Here is a 16,741-nt window from a genome sequence, read left to right on the forward strand (position 1 = left end):
TCTTGATTTTGAAAATTGAAGTAACTTTTGATATGGCGAAATGAAAATATAAAATAGTTTTTTATTCTCGAAACAATTTTTGATATAAATTAAAATAATATATTTTTTCTAGCTTACTTGTTTACTACTTTTTTTTTCTATAGAGATTTTGTCTTAAGAAAATCGATTCCTCAGAAAAATAATAGGTCTCTTGTGAGACAGTCTCACGAATCTTTATCTGTGAGACGAGTCAACTCTACCGATATTCACAATAAAAAATAATACCATTAGCATAAAAAATGATATTTTTTCATGGATGACCCAAATAAGATATCGGTCTCACAAAATACGACCCGTAAGACCGTCTCACACAAATTTTTGCCGAAAAAAATTAGGAGAAAAAATAATTTTAATGAAACAAGCTCGGTGTATCATCGCATGTATCATGACTCGGTATAATATATATGTGGGCAATTATGTTGTAAAATCATTGATAGAAAACTAATAATGGACAGATAAGGGAATCATGGAATGCTTAAAAAAAAGGGTATTCACCAATATTCATAAATACGATGTTTCAATTAATAATGAGACAAGTCACATGCCTTAATAATCCAATTTTAAAAATAGAGACAAAATTGGTGGGCAACGTGTGCACTAATTCTAATTATTTCTTTTAATTTCATTTCAATTAAAAGACCATTCTTGTTCATTTGGCAGGAAACCATGCTGTTTTCCAGCGTGAACATAATTTTCAATTATTTGGGCTTTGAAGGATGATAATCTGTATATTTAATGTGAAAATGTTACTTGAGATGATTTTTTTTCCCCCAAACGTAAAAGAAATAAAGATAATCTTATTAATATTATTTTTATTTTTTAAATTTTGAAAACTCGCCGTCACTACTTCTGGATGGTAAGATATGGTGATCCTATATCAAGAGGTATGATGTTCAATCTCTACTTTCCTCTACCACGATCCTGATCCTTTGAGTTTACTCAGAGCTATGAGCATATTAGCACCAAATTATTCATTATCCAACAATAATTATAGTAATTAAAATGCTTCCAAAGGAAAGATCCAAAGGCTGCAAATTTTTCTTTACCTTCTTGTACTTCATCTCATCTCATTTAATCTTTCTTGTTCGATACGATCCAGCTGAAATCTCCAATTGAAAAAATAAATAATTAAATTTTATGTCTCTTAAAAATGTAACCTCCGATATATTAAAATTCCCTCTTAGCCTCAGTCGCCCATCTTCATAATCCTATGTACTTTGGGCAGTTCCGCCTAACAAGTCCCAACAAAAAAGAATCAAGTCCTAAACAACTGGTGGAAGCAGTGCCAGATTTTTGAACTAGGAAAAAAATAAAAAAAAATAAAAAACTAAACTGCAGAAGTGTTTTAACTGTTCTGTTGAGGGTGACAATCGGTGTCGTAACATCGGCAGGAACAAACTTTTGCAACTAAATTCCAACCGTTTAGCAATGCTACATAGATAGTAAGAATGAACATAATACGTGTAGTTATAAAACAGGTCAGCTTAACAGCCATCTCTCAAGAAAGAAAAGATATCCTCTGTTGGAGCAAGCCTACATTTTCATCTAATCTGACTAGCGAGAAAATAAATTATATGTGGTCATCTACATGAAAATGTTACTCTGGGAAGAACAAATATCACTTATAGCTCAGATGTACATGGGTAAACAGGACTTCTTGCCTTGGTCACCAGATCTATCAACTTGGTTTCCTTTTTCCCTGGGAAGAGCTCCTCTTGATATCACGGGCATGGGTATTTTTTCTATCGAACCGCTTCATATTGATCAATATGGAACTCAGTCAATGTACTTAGATTGGTACAAAAGTTTTCGTCCGCACAAAAAGTAGCAACTGGTCCTTGAAGAAATCTGCATTCGTCCTAAAAATATACAAGATTAGATCTCATTAGCTTAAGTCACATAAACTCTTGCACATATGTGAAAAATAATACGAGCTAGCTATATTCATAATGGTAATAACGAATAAGCTGAAATTGCAGCCCATTCTACTTCGTAGTTTGTACTATGATGGTAGACAGTAAAGACAAGGTTTTGCACCATTTTTTATATAGCCATCTCACATCGGATTCATATTAACCATCCTGGCCTCAGCAATGAAATGCCAACATATAAAAGTAGTTCTGGGCTAGTTTCTGTTCTATTTTCATTTTTTCCCTCTCCTGAAAATGAAGGTGGGTGTATAATTAAAGCATGTCATGCATGCCTCAAAACGCTTTCTTTTTTGCACAAAACCTCTATTTGCACTAATTTCCAAGTATCAGTTTCCCCTCTCTTTCTCCTTCTACTCATTCCCGCTTAGCTGACACTTTGCATACTGCAATGTATAATTGTAGATAAGCATTCAAGGTGGAGCATGTATAACCATTGACCATTCAGTGCACAAAACACACGTTAATAAAGCAATAGTTTACAGATCATACACAAAAGAAATAAGGAACAAGCTTCTTGTCATTGTATGACCAATCATGACAGACAGACAGAATAAATGCCAAAAACTGAGAACCGTTTAACAGAGGTCTTTAGGTCAAGAGATCTCCTACCATACATGCAGTTTACTACAACAGCTTGATGGATTCTCCACTCAATTCCCTTCGGACCAACTCCAGGATCTCAATAATCTGCAATTTAAGTAAATCATGACTTCTAGCATTTGCTCTTATTCTGATAGCTTACGGAAAGAACTCAAAATCCACAGATGATTCAGTTACCATGGAAGAAGTATATCAGATAAATACATGAATTACAACAGAAAACTAAGACACTTGAAATTTATACTCGGCTTACCCCAGAATAATGCTTTAAAATTGGTAAATAATGATCCAGTGCAACATATATCTTCTCAAGTAATCTTAAGAGAGTGTCAACTTCATCTCCTAAAAGATCCACCTGAAACACACACAAAAATGCTTACAATCAGATAAGTTAGCCCATGAAACTCGCCTTTGCGGATTGCAAACAGGAAGAAAGGGAAAAAAATACTGATTTTAATATGAATGTCTAGCTATCCGAAGCCACAAACCTGTCATGCAAGACTTCACATGAGTTTCATCATGGCGTGCCTAATCATTTGTCTTGTGTTCATGGTGTCAACTTAAAATTATTAAGCATACAAAGCAGATATGTAAGTAAAAATCCTAACAGATATTTTGGTCACTCAATGAAAGTTTCACATCATCCAGGAGGCCATGGAGTGAAGAATAGAAAAAAAGGATCCAAAAACAGAATCAATAATGTTTAGCCCAAATCATGATTTTGGTAAATAGTCAGAACAAAAATTTCTTTTTCATACAAATAGATTTCGTCTTAGAGAACACAGCGCAGTATAGAATGTGCCTAAACTAAAAAGCTTATAATTTACTTTGCAGCTTGCATATCGCTGATACAAATCAGTCATTCTCTCCAATTCTGCAAACTTTTTATAAACCTGTGCTATTTTCAATTCCATAATCAATATATCTACATACTATAAAGAAATATTTAGTCATAATCACTAACCATGCAATCCTAGTGCAAGGCTTAGACATCCATAAGCATAAAGTCAAGTCCTTACCTCAGCCTCAGCCTTCTGGAGATCAGCACATCTTCTCTCCAGTTTACATCTGTATGTCAGCCCTGATCTTCTGAATTCATTAGCAATCTCGGTCAGAGATTTCAAATTAGAACTCACGTCTTCCAGCCTACCAATCACAAAGATGAGCCCAAAAACCATTAATACAACAAATCTTCAAAGTAGATCTCATCTTTCAGCCAGATATTACCAACAAATATAGGAATTTGATTCTAATGGATGCTGTGTATGCCAAAAACCTAAAAAGATGTGCTGTGTGCAAGAAAAAGTACTGAATTTCAGTTCACATCAATCTCCAATAGAAGCCTCAATAATCCTCAACCAACATATGATATACTATAATGGTATAGAGTAAGAACCATTTTGCCAGGAAATGGACTTGGGATCACAATTTTAAAAAAAGAACCTTTCCAAATTGATACTTAGAAAGCATTTTCATGAAGTTTTTTACAGAATAAGCATTAAATTCACGAAATTTTTTATATGCCCCCCTTCAGTCAGAATCTATTATACTTGGTTCAAAGAGTATGAATGTCACATCTGGAAATAGCTAGCAGAAAATTAGTTAAATATATAAGAAGGTAAATAGCAGCAAAACCTGAGTCGAAACCAAATATGAAAATTTTCATCGACTTGAAAACTTAGAAACCCACAAATCCATACGCTTAGCTTATAAGGCATAAAAGAATAAGATTTTCACCTTAAATTGTTCTTTTTTATCATCCCCAATATTCTGCATTCAAAATCATCAAGCTTGTTGGACATTCCATTTACGACAACCGTCACAGCTTCAATGACCATATTTTGTTTCTCCCCATTAGCTTCCCTCAAAATTAACCTATCGTGCCTTTCTTGAGCAAGAGCAAGTGCCGTGTTTCTCTGTTCTATGTCTTCTGTTAAGTCCTTTTTTGTTTGATCAAGCTTTTGTGTCAGATTGTGTATTTCAGCTTTATCAAGTTCAATCTTCTGCATTGCCTCCATAAGCTGAACTTTAACATCGTTGCTAGCACTAACCACCATTTGCTGCTGATCGATATTTTCTTTTAGCTTTCTTACCTCTTGCGAGGCCAACTCAAACTGCTCCCTCTCTTTTGACAGCGAAATTGACAAGTCCATCACATACTCTATCTTATGTTCCATTTCTTTGTCCAAATTTAGAATGTGCTCCTTTAATTTTTCCTTTTCTTCAACCTCCAATTTTAATTCACTTTCCATTTTGAGAACTTTAATTTGTAGAGAATTTCTGATTTTCTTCTCAGACGACAATTCTTGATACAGGTCTTTGAGTCTTTCCATGGCATCCTTAATAGCATCCTTGAAAACCATCCCACTCAATTCTTGCAATATTAATGGTTCAATATCTGAATCATCAATTTCACATCTACTACAAATTTCAGCAGGAAAAGAAGCTTCAATTAGAGGATCACTGTAAACTTTTCGCATTACAGCAAGCTCCACAATTGAATCTTCAGAGTAGCTTCTAATATGTCTGATCAGCTCTTTCATGGCACATTTATGTACTTCTTCGGTCAGCGAAGCTTCCATGCATAAATCTTCCTCTGAGGACTTCAGACTTGCCACAAGCTTCAACATATTTACATCATTCGAAGATTGCTGCATCAATTTCCCAGTAATGTCTGCAAGCTGCACTTCCAGAAACTTCAATTCACTTTCCTTGTTAGAGAGCGTGTCTCTGAGCTGGCAATTATCAAAACGAAGGCTTTCAATTTCACCTTTCAATTTCACCACACTTTCAGCATTATTTATCATTGCAGGAAACTTCTTATTTTCCGAAAGAAAGCAGTCCAATTTTTTCATTACTTCAGGTATCTTTTCCCTAAGCACATCAAATTCCTCGTCTTTCCGGTGAGTCACGTATGATCTCCTTTCATTAAGATAATCTCGCTTAAGACTAAAATATTCTTCAGTTCTCTGTTGTATAGCAGACTCATGATACCTTCGTAACTCAGTTATAATGCCATTAAAATACTTGACCATGTCTTCCTTAGAAAGGTGCTTCAGCTGATGAAAATCATAGCTCTCATGGACGTTAACTTTAAATGCCTCAAGCTGTCCATTCCCTTCACTAAGAGATGTTGGCAGGCTAACATGATTGCTGAAGGCTTTGCGATGCAAATGGTCCAAATCATGAGACCCATGAGAAACCAACCCTGTTTCTGTGATTGAGAGAGACTTCGCAATTGCATCTAGCTGAGTTCGTAAACTAGATATCTCATTGAACTTTTCAAGCCATTTTCCATCACGGCTTCCATAAAATTGAGCTTGTTGTTCCCACAACTTCTCTTTATACTCCTCATGGAGACTTTTAATTACACTTTGCATCACCGTATCCTCTAGTTTCCCTGATACATCTTGCACTTGCTGCCACTCGCAAAGAGATATCTTTGATTGCTGTAAAATATCATTGATCCATACGAAAACAGTGTCTACACTTGTCTTCAGCGGCTTCAAAATTTGATTGATGTCCTGAGAGTTTTTACACTCTTTATCCTGTAAAATCCCACCCAACCCCACTAAACCAACACCCGAATCACTCTTCTTGATCGAATTATATCCTCTAATACAACGAATCTCCTTCTCAACCTGCTTGAATTGCTCTTTTGCAGCGTTCCTGAAACCTTGTAAAGCCGCCCTCATTTTATCGTTCTTCACAAATGCATCAATAGAACTTGATAGCTTCCCACAATCCCTGTTTAATCTTAGAGCTTCAAATGTGCTAGAATCCACATCATGAGATTGCAGGCACTCCTTCAAATTGGCCACTTCTAGTTCTTTAGTTGCGACTCTTTCTGCAGCCTCTTGCTCCACTGCAGTCACCATCCCTTTAATAATAGAATCACTAACCATTCGTGAAATCATCAACCGGTCATTTATATCTTCCCAATACTCCTCCAAATCCTCCAGAACCTCATCTGCTAAATTCCCTTTTCCTGTTTCAAACTCACCAAAATCCGAAATCCCATTTCCAAAGCTGGCTTGCTCAAGCCCACTTAATTGCTCACACCCATTTCCATATCTCTCCTGCTCAAACCCATTGTTTACAACATTTACTTGCTCTAACCCACCACCATTTTCAGATGAACTAGTAAGATCCTCGTTTGAAACACCAAAATCCTTGAATACCTCTTGACTCTCCATAACACATATGTATACCTAACTTTTAGTAGAAGAAGAAGTCAAATTCACCAAACCATCCAGCTGAAACAAATGCAATAAATTCAAGCACCCACCAGTAACGTAGATATCATTAAATCACATGCAAGAAGCCGAAAGGTAAAGTAGAAGAAAGAGCGGGAGATGAAAATAAAACTCACAATTTTTTGTAAATTTGCTTAATCTTTGGACCAGAAACACTAAAAAATCACAAATTGACTGGTCAAATCCTTTAAAGAACCCATCACAACATGTTATTGATACCCTTTCTTCAATTCCAAGTCTCCTCGGATAATACTTAAATGTTTCTAGGGTTTCTAGTTGACGAGAAGAGAGTTGAATTGAGGTAAACAGATGAGCAGTAGAAGGCAGGAAAGAGCGGGAGTGAACTAATGCATTACAGTTAAAAATTAGGTCCAAATACACAGATATTTACGTAAAATGCCATTACTCCACTTCGACTCGTGTCGTTCTTTAATGAGGGTAGATTAGGACAATCACGTGAAACCGAAGCGGCGTATCTTGAATTTGTTGGTATTTGAGAGCAAAAACGACGACGGCCGACGGCCGACGATTCCTGTCCATTTTCTACTTTTCACTTTTTACGGTGTAAAATATATATCTTGCTTCGTTGTACTTAATTTGTAACACAGTATGGTCAATTTGTTTTTTCGGTTTTATAAATAATTATATCCAAATATAATAATTATTAAAAATAGAAATTTGTGTGAGACGATATCACAGGTTGTATTTTGTGAGACGAATATCTTATTTGGGTCAAAAGTATTATTTTTTATTGTAAATATAGATAGAGTTAACTAGTCTCACAAATAAAGATTCGTGAAACTATCTCATAAGAAGAAACATACTATTATTATAATTATAACTAGCTAATCTATTTATTATTTAACATTTTCTTCAATCACATGACTATATGATATTAAAATATTTTACGATAAATTAACTCAATCTCATTATTATACTTACTAGATTAGTTGACCAATAGTGTTAAAATAGAGTTTAAAAGAGCTTTTATTTATTTTTAAAAAATTATTTTGAAGTAAGTGAGAAGTATAAATAAGAAGTGTTTGAGAATAAAAGTCTAAAGTTGATATAAATTAACATTTGAGTGCTTCGAAAAAATTGCTTCAAAACTTAATTTTTAGTAAAATGACAATAATATTCATAATTTATACATCATTTATGTTTTTAATTACCTAAATTTTGATGTCCACCCAATTAACAATATGTTTATATAATAATTATTATTTTTCAAATATTTTGAATTGAAATTAATTATCTTTTTATAATATGAGTGTTTGAAATTTTATATAAGATTAATAAAAAAAAACTCGAGAAAAAAATTGTATATGCACAAAAAATATGTTTTAAAAATTCGAAATGCAAATTATAAAAAATACATAATATTTTTAAAAATAAATGGTTTTAATAAAATGTAATTGGAATTTTACTGAGTCTCATTCCAAAGATTCCGCATTTTGACAATTAAAGAAAACGAAAAGGGTTCAGGATCACAAATTGACTATACCAGATGCATTGTATGGGAAATCAGTTTGTGGTTGCAACCACAGAAATGTCCAAAGATTTTTCAATAGCCAGCATGCTGCGAGGAAGACTTTTCATTATAATTATTGAAACAAAAGATTTGATTGCATGCGCTGAACGAAACTGATCGATTTTAATGGAGTTCGCACGGCCAAGATGAAATATCACAGAAGACTGTTTCCAATTATTTCTTATTATCACATGCCAAAGAATAAATTATATCGAGAGAAGAAATCCAACCAATCCAATCCCTGATGATAACCATTGGCTTCCGGCAAATACATGCCAGTCAATGTTTGAGGTCACACTCCCGATCAAGAACTTTGTGTTCAGTTAAAAATTGCTAGTTAATTATTCAAACTAGCGTAGCTGGTTGAAGGAGCAAAACAGAGTAACAGCTGCATGCATCTTGTCCCAAAAAAACCACCATCTGCAAGTTGCTGGAGTAAACGTAAATTACTTCATAGTTAAATTGGAAACGGAACAAAGCACACAGGAACTTCAAGAAAACAGTGCAAAAGAAGAGTTGGAATAAAAAGAAACAAGCATCCAAGGTTGAGTAGGAAAGTAACGTCCAGGAGAAAGATTTCTGTTTTTTGGATTCAAATCTTTACGCTGATCAGAAAAGAAACAGAAAAAAAAGATCAACATATCTTTAAAATCACCAGACTATTAAACCACAAAAAGAGTCATTATTAAGGTAATGACCACCAGAACATAACACACGAAAAAAATGATGACTAACCCAAATGCTTCAATCAATTTTAGTCTAGTTTGACAAAACCCTAGGGAAAAAAAAAAAACCAATCTCTGACAGAATTTGTAAGCATAGCTCCATTGACCATTCACATTACTCAAAATATTTCGTGGTTCCTCAGCTTCAAACAAATGGCAATCTCCTAGAACATTAAATGATGAAAAAAAATGCAGGAGAACCCAATTGGTTCTAGTTTCATCAGACAACCCTTTAAGCAAAAACACCCATTTGTGACAACATAATTTATAAGTGTTGTTCCATGAATTATTTCATGGTTTCTGAGCTTCATATCCATGGGCATATCTTATGACATGGCCTGTGTCCCATCTTGATAAGAAACTGATATATTTTCAGATAAGATCTCATAGAGTGATAGAACACTGGTTGTATCAGTCAGTCGCTGTTCAACAAGCTCTGACAGTCAATTTGTAGGATGTAAAAGTATATCTACATTTTGTTGGATATATTGAATGGCTCATAATTTTATGAACCAAAATGTTGTAAGATACCCAGATAAAACACTGCAGAAGATGTTCTGCAGTTACTTTTATTTAAAATTTCAAGAATATGAGGGTGACAAATCTAGCTTAGATATGTTGCAATGGTTATAATCACATCCCAAGGATTTTATCATCTCTATTAGAGTTTCAATCTATAACTGCTAAACAAGCAGACTACGAGGATGTGATAAGTTCCTTGGTTCTAATCAATCAGTTACACTACATAGAAAAGGCCATTGATAAAACAGTCACACAAGTAGATTAACATGGCCAGCACAAGAAGAGTAAGTCTTTGTTCATTTGTGTTTTGCATATAAATTTTGAATCAAGCAATAGACATTTAGATTCCTAGATTTCATTGACCAAGTGGATTATATTTCAAAAAAAAAAATTGTGCGATTGATTAAAATGGGAACATTGACAGAAGAAGCAAGGTAGGTTTGTAGGGTATAAAATACTTTTTTTAATGCAAGCCTTATCTAATCTCTGTTTCCTCCGCATCATCCCCTATGATTCATTTTGACACTCAATAGACCAAATGAAGCAATTACAGCAGGGAAACCGATGACTGAATACTTAAATGCCAAAAAAATATCAATTTTCTTGAGACAGTTGTAACCAACTCAACCATGCTTGCTTTTCAAGCAAAAACTGACCTAATGGACTCAGAAAGTCAACATTGTTTTGGCCATGTTTGGATCAGTCTTTTTTAATGTGTTGGACAATGTGGTTTATGTTGGGCTTTATTTTCTCAATGAGACTTTTTTCCGTAGATATCATTTGTCACACCAGAGATAAATATTATATAAATATAAATTATAATACTACATTTTTTAATGGTGTATAGAATGTGTTAAAATTTTTAAACATATTTTATTGGATTATATTATAATATTAGAACAATACAGCATTTTTACGGAACAATGAAAAGTTAAATTAAAAAAAATTATAACAGGAAGATTTAAAATGACAGAGAATGTGTTTGGGAAAAGATTATAATTTTTTTTATTTCATTTTATGGAAATGGTGAAGGTCAGTAGGAAAATGAAGCCATACATTTGCTTCACTTTTTGGAAAAACTAATACTCTAGATCAGTTTAATCCAAATTCCCACTCTCGTGAGACAATTGGCAATTATACTTCAATGTCGTTTATTGACATATTGTGTTCTCATATACTAAATACTCCTTCAAAGCAACTGTATACTGTGCGAAAAAAATATGCAGCACCACCCTTGCCCCCAAACCCCAAGAGAAACACCACATCATCCAACCTTATTCATAAAAATAAAGAACAGATAGATAGGTGTGTCTTACGCTGAATAACTAGCTTTAACTTTTATCTTTACCAACATCAGACACTGTGTCTGTCACGAGCGTCATTGGTCTCTGATCCATGATCTCATCTACAATCCCAAACTCCTTTGCCTCTTCAGGTGTCATAAAGTAATCGCGATCCATATTCTTCTGAATTACTTCAACAGATTGACCAGTATGCTTTGCATAGAGTGCATTCAATGAGTCCCAAACACGAATGATTTGCTTGGTGTGAATGGTCATATCCTTAGCCTGGCCACTGTATCCACCAGAAGGCTGATGAATCATAATCGTAGCATTTGGCAGAGACTTCCTCTCACCCTTTGCACCAGCAGACAATAGGAGAGAAGCCATTGATGCCGCTTGACCAAGACATATAGTATTGACTGGTGAACGGATATACCGCATTGTATCATATATGGCAAGACCTACAAAAAAGTTGAGACTTGAAGTGCATTGTACCATAAATAATGCACTAGACATTCCTTCAGCTGTTTAAGCCTAAGAGAAACTAAAAATGGAGAAAATTAAAATTTTATTGCAGTTTTCAAAAACTATAAATAAACAGGAATAATTCTGAAGTTATTTTATTAAGTTATCAGCAGAAAAGGACACGAAAACACCTTTCATTCACCATTAACCTCTTTGTAAAACCCTCAATTATACCAAACGTTCGAGAACAAAAATAAGCGTATGGAATATTAACTCCTTTTTTAAGAGAAAAAAATACAGCAGTAGCTAAATGTGTCATGTCTTGACCATCAAAATTGACATTAAACTTATACTGAGTGAATCCATGCTCCTAAATTTGCTTTCTAGGAAAAAAGAAAAGAAAAAAACTCCAGAAAAACGTCGTGTACCAGCCGTGACAGCGCCACCGGGGGAATTAAGGTACATGTGAATAGGTTTAGATGGGTTTTCGGATTCAAGAAAGAGGAGCTGGGCAACGACAACGTGAGCGGTGTCGTCAGAAATGGGGCCATTGATGCAAATTATGCGCTCCTTGAGCAGCCGCGAGAAGATATCGTAGGCGCGCTCTCCACGCGACGAGTGCTCGATCACCATCGGTATCAAACTGTAGCATCTTCCGTCATTAACATATTTCGTGGTTGGGTGCCGCCACAGGCTCCGTTGAGAGAAGAGGAAGCTCCTCCGCATCATCTTCGCTCACTGATTTAGGGTTTATTGGTCTCGCTGAAATGGAATCGGAATCGGAATCGGACGGTAAATGGTTAATGAGCTAACCGGAGATTAATTTTACTTCTGATGTTTACTATTTCTATTTTTTTTAAAGGTTTATTAAGAAATTACCATTATTATTTGTCTATTGATACAGATCAATTTTATCGATATTTATTTTAGCATAAAAAATAATATTTTTCATGGATGGCCCAAATAAGAGATCCGTCTCACAAAATACGACTCGTAAAACCGTATCACACAAATTTTTGCCTTAGGCCGATCATCGTGGTTTAGTTAGAAAAACATGGAAAAATTGCTGAATTATTATTGAATTTTATATAAGGGTGAAAAATAGCAAAACTTGCTGGAAACTTGGACTTAACAAAATGTTATTCACCTCTTGCGAAGTTAAGAACAATCGTCTATGAAGATGGAGGACAACCCCTTGGGACTCTTTATTTCCCATTTCATATGGGATGGACTTAATTAATTTATGTTTGTTGTGGACCTTAAATTCTCAACTAATCAATTCCATCACAGAAGGGGAGATTGACGAAATTTTGAGGGCATTAACTTGACTGGAATGAGTAACAAACAATTTTTTTCAAATGAAAATAGTTAATTTTACATATGGTTTTCTAAAAAAAAAATCCAAAGCTGTTTCCTTTTCATCCATCGGAGGAATTTTTGTATATTCTGATGTATATGTCCGAAATTGGAGCATTCGTCAACTGTCACGCATCAAACAATCCTATCATTAGCTAACACAAAACAATAACATCATCATCATTGACTCATTGTTATTGTTGTTATTAAAAAAAATTAAAAGGAAAAATATAATTAAGAAAGAGAGGAGAGGATATGTAATAAAACAACCTCTCTTCTTTGGATCTCTCAAATTATTTAATGCACCCGAGTATAGATTAATATATTGGTGTGTATGTTTGACTCGGCTTCTTCTTGATATTTTCTTATTATTCGTTTCTTGGAAATTTGTACGTATTACATTAAATTAGCCATTAGTTGTTCTTGATTTCTCTGTGTTCTTTCTGGGTTATTGTTATAAAGGAAAATATGAATAAGGGTCGTGCGAATTCGTCTCCCGAGTTAGTTCCACCACCATTAAACATGGAACAACAATATGACGATTCTGCACTAGAAGGTACCCAAGCATCTCAGTATTATCCTATTTAATTACCAGTTAATGATCTTTTTTGTGTGTGTGTTGAAATAGATCATAAAATTTGTAGGACGATCGACGTTTATAAATCTTCTATTACACACGGTACTGCATCTTAAATCATCTTTGTGTGAGGATATTCGTCCCCTTGGTAGAAAGATCTATATATATATATATATATATAGACATCTTTGAGCTTTGTCTATTGTGTGTTTTTTCCTTGAAATGTTGCAAGATTGCCATTCAAATTCTTCATAAATGTCAATTTTGTTATTTAGGGGTGGCAGCAAACGTGAAGTTATTGTTAAAACTAATCCAAGATCACAAAAATGCCTGCGATAAAGACAAAAACGATAGCCGGAGAATGCTGAGGGTGGCCACTATGATGACCATTCTTGATAGTGTTAGAAGCAGAATCCAAAAATGCCAATCTATTGGAAACAAAAGATCAGAGGCGGAGCTGCGGCGTTGCAACACCGATGTAGGGCGGAACAGCATCCCAAGGGACACGAAAAATGGGAACGAGCCAGTGGATGACGAAAAAGAGAGGCTAAAACGAGAGCTGAATTCAAGTTTAGCCACACAAAAGAGCCTGAGTGTTATGTGCACTGGCTTAGGGAAAGAAAGGGAGATTATGGCCACACAGCTTTCACTCAAGGTTCACGAATTGAGCGAAATGGAGGATCTTATTAATGAACTCAAAAAGCAGAACGAGAGACTGCTAGATAAAGTAAGGGGATGTGCCTCAGAGCAAAAGGAGAAAAGGTTGTTCGATGGTATGGGGAGAGGAGAGTCACAAGGGAATGTGGCATTGCAAGAGAGAAACAAGGAACTCTCGGAGCAACTCCTGAAGTCCCTTGAGGGATACCGATCCATTAAAAAAAAGCTCAGAGAAGCACAAGAAGAGAACATGGTGATGCACAGCACGATTGATGAAATGGGAGCGAAAGTTATCACAAGTATCGAGAAATTTCGATGTTTTAAGGAACGCACATCGTTATCTTCGAGAGACTATGTTTCTGACAACATCCGGGAGGAGATCGTGGCGTTGGAGGGTATATTTCACCACTTCCAGGAATGTGTGAAGCTAAAAGGTCTAGCATGAGAAGAAGCAACTCCCATTTTGGTCGGAACATGCATGGCTTAGATTACTTTAGTTTGTTAACATAGTTGGTCGTTGGCAACTTTGTATGTTCTTGATTTCGGTGCAACTATTTGATGATCTATGAAGCTCAGAACGATTTTGTTTCCTGAAATTCGCTCGTTAGCTTTTGTTGTGTATATGTATCCTTGTTTATACAGTGTAACAAATTTTTGCATTAATTTGTCACAATGTTCTCATTTTTATTGTTTAGATAAAAGTAAAAGCTTAATTTTTATTTTCATAATATTGTTATTTGAGTAGGTATTTTGTGAGACGGTCTCACGAATCTTTATCTATAAGACGGGTCAACCCTATCGATATTCACAATAAAAAGTAATACTCTTAGCATAAAATTAATATTTTTTTATAGATGACCCAAATAAGATATCTGTCTCACAAAATACATCCTGTGAGACTGTCTCACACAAGTTTTTGCTTAGTTATTTTATGAATTTACTAAAATAGTTGATTTTTGATACACACGATAGTACGACTTTATCAAAATAATTTGATTTCTTTACTAAAGTTTACACTTTATTTTTATACATATGATTTAATCAATAACAAATTGGGTCAAATAATTAATTAACACATATTTTTTATATCTTTCAGGTGAAATCATTATTAGATGGTACCATTCGAAACGAATTGTATCACAACAAAAACAAATTTGGGCCCTAATTAGGACCTGAATTAGAAAAGCCCAATGGTCCTGAATTAGAAAAGCCCAATGGGCCTGAATTAGAACGCGTAGTTTTAAAGCACCGCCCACAAAATAAAAATATGACCATTTGCCTGTTTATTGTTATTCACACTTCAATATTTCCCTTTTTCGCCTGTTTAGATTTTTGAATTGCGTAAATACTTTTTTTTTACCGAATGATTGATAGGAGTTGTCTAGATTAATCCCGGTCGGACAAGGAACATTGGTCGGATTGGAGGGTACGCGGCGGCTCTCTCTTCTCTTGCGCTACTCATACTCACCAAAATTCACTGATCGTCACATCTTTTTGTTTCACTCAGTTGTTTCTTCGTCCCAGAAATCAACTTCAGATGAGAGGAACGACCGCCCTCTCTTTTCTCGCTGCATCACATCGTCAAATTTCACTGTTATTGGATCCTCTTACTCGATTTCGAGGGATAATACTCATTTTTCTATTTTCGTCTTTCCTGTTGACCGTTTTCTCATTTTCAGTACCTCTTATTTTTTACTTTTGATCCTGTTAAGATTAACGTTGACCCACGTATTATCGTCGTAAAATAAATTTCTCCTCCAAAATAAATAAATTCCTCAAAATTATAATACGGAATCCTCACGGGAAATACAGCTAGGCCCAAAGAATGAGACCACAATTTGGGCCAGGGCCCGTTTCGTAGAAGAACTCTGGATCATATTTTGATGGTAAACGCTGAACGGAGGTGAAATGGAAGAGGAAGGGCAAGGTGAAGCCGTCGTGACTGGGGTGGAACAGTACTGGTGGTGGGCCGCCGCCAGCGCAGCTCAATTAGGGTGGGGGATCTCCGCATTCAGAAAAGGGCACGCCGGTGACTCGCGTCTGATGCCCTTTAAGGCGTTCTCAGTCGCCTCCCTATTCGTCGGTGCCTCCGCCTGCGCCGCCACTGCTTCTCTCCGAGCTTCTTGCATCCATTCTGTATGTATTCTTTAATATCCATCTTTCTTTTCTGTTTGGATGGATGGAATTGAATATTGTAGTAAGCTGGGATTAAGAGTAAAGAAAAGAAAGAGAGCAGAAAAGATTAAATTTTTCCATCCATTTCCACCAACATTTGTAGTAAAATTTTACTCTAAATTTATGACATATTTTCCTTTCTTTTCCACTAAAATCTCCCAACTTTCCCAAATAATCGAAGTTTATAAATTTCTTTTCTTTCCAACTCCCAAATCAAGCCTTAAACTTGTCACTGTAATTTTCTGTTTGGTTGAATGTTACGTCGTAGGTAGAAGACATGAAGGTGGTGGGTGCAAATATAAGGATCGGATTAGGAGTACGTCCTAGAGAAGGCAAATGAGAAGGAGTAATCGACTGCCTTCACAAAGAAAAGATCACACGTGAGAGGCAAATGACGTGGGTCACGTATTTTAACGTCAACAGAACGACAGGGACCAATTCGGGAAAGATTTTGAAAACTTGAAGGATTACTTGAGCAGTAAAAAATGAAGAGGTACTGAAATGGGAAAAGCGATCAACAATAAGGATGAAAATGTATATTATCCCCGATTTCAACTGTTCGATAAATCTGTAACTCGATTTTGACTGTTCAATAAATCTGTATTACGTTTTTCTGCCAGGATA

General features: G+C 35.2%; 3 protein-coding genes and 1 long non-coding RNA gene across 8 annotated transcripts; 2 read left to right on the forward strand and 2 right to left on the reverse strand.

The window, feature by feature from the left end:
- Positions 1-961: 961 nt before the first annotated feature.
- On the forward strand, positions 962-1,834 carry LOC142542543 (uncharacterized). Its single transcript, XR_012819539.1, has 2 exons — positions 962-1,426; positions 1,518-1,834. It is a non-coding gene; the product is annotated as an uncharacterized LOC142542543 (long non-coding RNA).
- LOC142542539 (WPP domain-associated protein-like) lies at positions 1,448-7,165 on the reverse strand. 4 transcript variants are annotated; one of them, XM_075649222.1, is made up of 6 exons: positions 6,943-7,165; positions 4,308-6,781; positions 3,590-3,716; positions 2,824-2,925; positions 2,580-2,657; positions 1,448-1,898 (listed from the first exon to the last, which is right to left on the reverse strand). In XM_075649222.1, the coding sequence occupies exons 2-5, from the start codon at positions 6,764-6,766 to the stop codon at positions 2,595-2,597; spliced, it is 2,751 nt and encodes a 916-aa protein (XP_075505337.1). In that variant the 5' UTR covers positions 6,767-6,781; positions 6,943-7,165; the 3' UTR covers positions 1,448-1,898; positions 2,580-2,594. The 4 variants fall into 4 exon arrangements, with proteins under 4 accessions (XP_075505337.1, XP_075505338.1, XP_075505336.1 ...); XM_075649223.1 differs by having other exon boundaries at positions 4,308-6,785; XM_075649221.1 differs by having other exon boundaries at positions 4,308-6,826.
- A 1,241-nt stretch (positions 7,166-8,406) lies between these two features.
- LOC142542544 (ATP-dependent Clp protease proteolytic subunit 2, mitochondrial-like) lies at positions 8,407-12,178 on the reverse strand. 2 transcript variants are annotated; one of them, XM_075649229.1, is made up of 3 exons: positions 11,781-12,178; positions 10,921-11,348; positions 8,407-8,777 (listed from the first exon to the last, which is right to left on the reverse strand). In XM_075649229.1, exons 1-2 carry the CDS (start codon positions 12,079-12,081, stop codon positions 10,936-10,938), a joined length of 714 nt encoding a protein of 237 aa, XP_075505344.1. In that variant the 5' UTR covers positions 12,082-12,178; the 3' UTR covers positions 8,407-8,777; positions 10,921-10,935. The 2 variants fall into 2 exon arrangements, with proteins under 2 accessions (XP_075505344.1, XP_075505343.1); XM_075649228.1 differs by having other exon boundaries at positions 8,407-8,787; positions 11,781-12,177.
- Positions 12,179-12,899: 721 nt separating this feature from the next.
- On the forward strand, positions 12,900-14,605 carry LOC142541447 (uncharacterized). Its single transcript, XM_075647984.1, has 2 exons — positions 12,900-13,264; positions 13,561-14,605. Exons 1-2 carry the CDS (start codon positions 13,177-13,179, stop codon positions 14,385-14,387), a joined length of 915 nt encoding a protein of 304 aa, XP_075504099.1. The 5' UTR covers positions 12,900-13,176; the 3' UTR covers positions 14,388-14,605.
- Positions 14,606-16,741: the final 2,136 nt, after the last annotated feature.

Source organism: Primulina tabacum, chromosome 4 (assembly GCF_025594145.1).
Source record: "Primulina tabacum isolate GXHZ01 chromosome 4, ASM2559414v2, whole genome shotgun sequence".
In the NCBI taxonomy this organism is placed as follows: domain Eukaryota; kingdom Viridiplantae; phylum Streptophyta; class Magnoliopsida; order Lamiales; family Gesneriaceae; genus Primulina; species Primulina tabacum.

Excerpts from the sequence above, each read along its gene's own strand:
- LOC142542539 (XM_075649222.1), bottom strand. The coding sequence starts at position 6,766 with ATGGAGAGTCAAGAGGTATTCAAGGATTTTGGTGTTTCAAACGAGGAT. Across the intron at positions 3,717-4,307 it reads ATAAAAAAGAACAATTTAAG|GCTGGAAGACGTGAGTTCTA; the intron begins GTGAAAATCTTA and ends TGTGATTGGTAG. Across the intron at positions 2,926-3,589 it reads TCCAGAAGGCTGAGGCTGAG|GTGGATCTTTTAGGAGATGA; the intron begins GTAAGGACTTGA and ends TGTGTGTTTCAG.
- LOC142542544 (XM_075649229.1), bottom strand. The coding sequence starts at position 12,081 with ATGATGCGGAGGAGCTTCCTCTTCTCTCAACGGAGCCTGTGGCGGCAC. Across the intron at positions 11,349-11,780 it reads CGGTGGCGCTGTCACGGCTG|GTCTTGCCATATATGATACA; the intron begins GTACACGACGTT and ends ACTTTTTTGTAG.
- LOC142541447 (XM_075647984.1), top strand. The coding sequence starts at position 13,177 with ATGAATAAGGGTCGTGCGAATTCGTCTCCCGAGTTAGTTCCACCACCA. Across the intron at positions 13,265-13,560 it reads TGACGATTCTGCACTAGAAG|GGGTGGCAGCAAACGTGAAG; the intron begins GTACCCAAGCAT and ends TTTGTTATTTAG.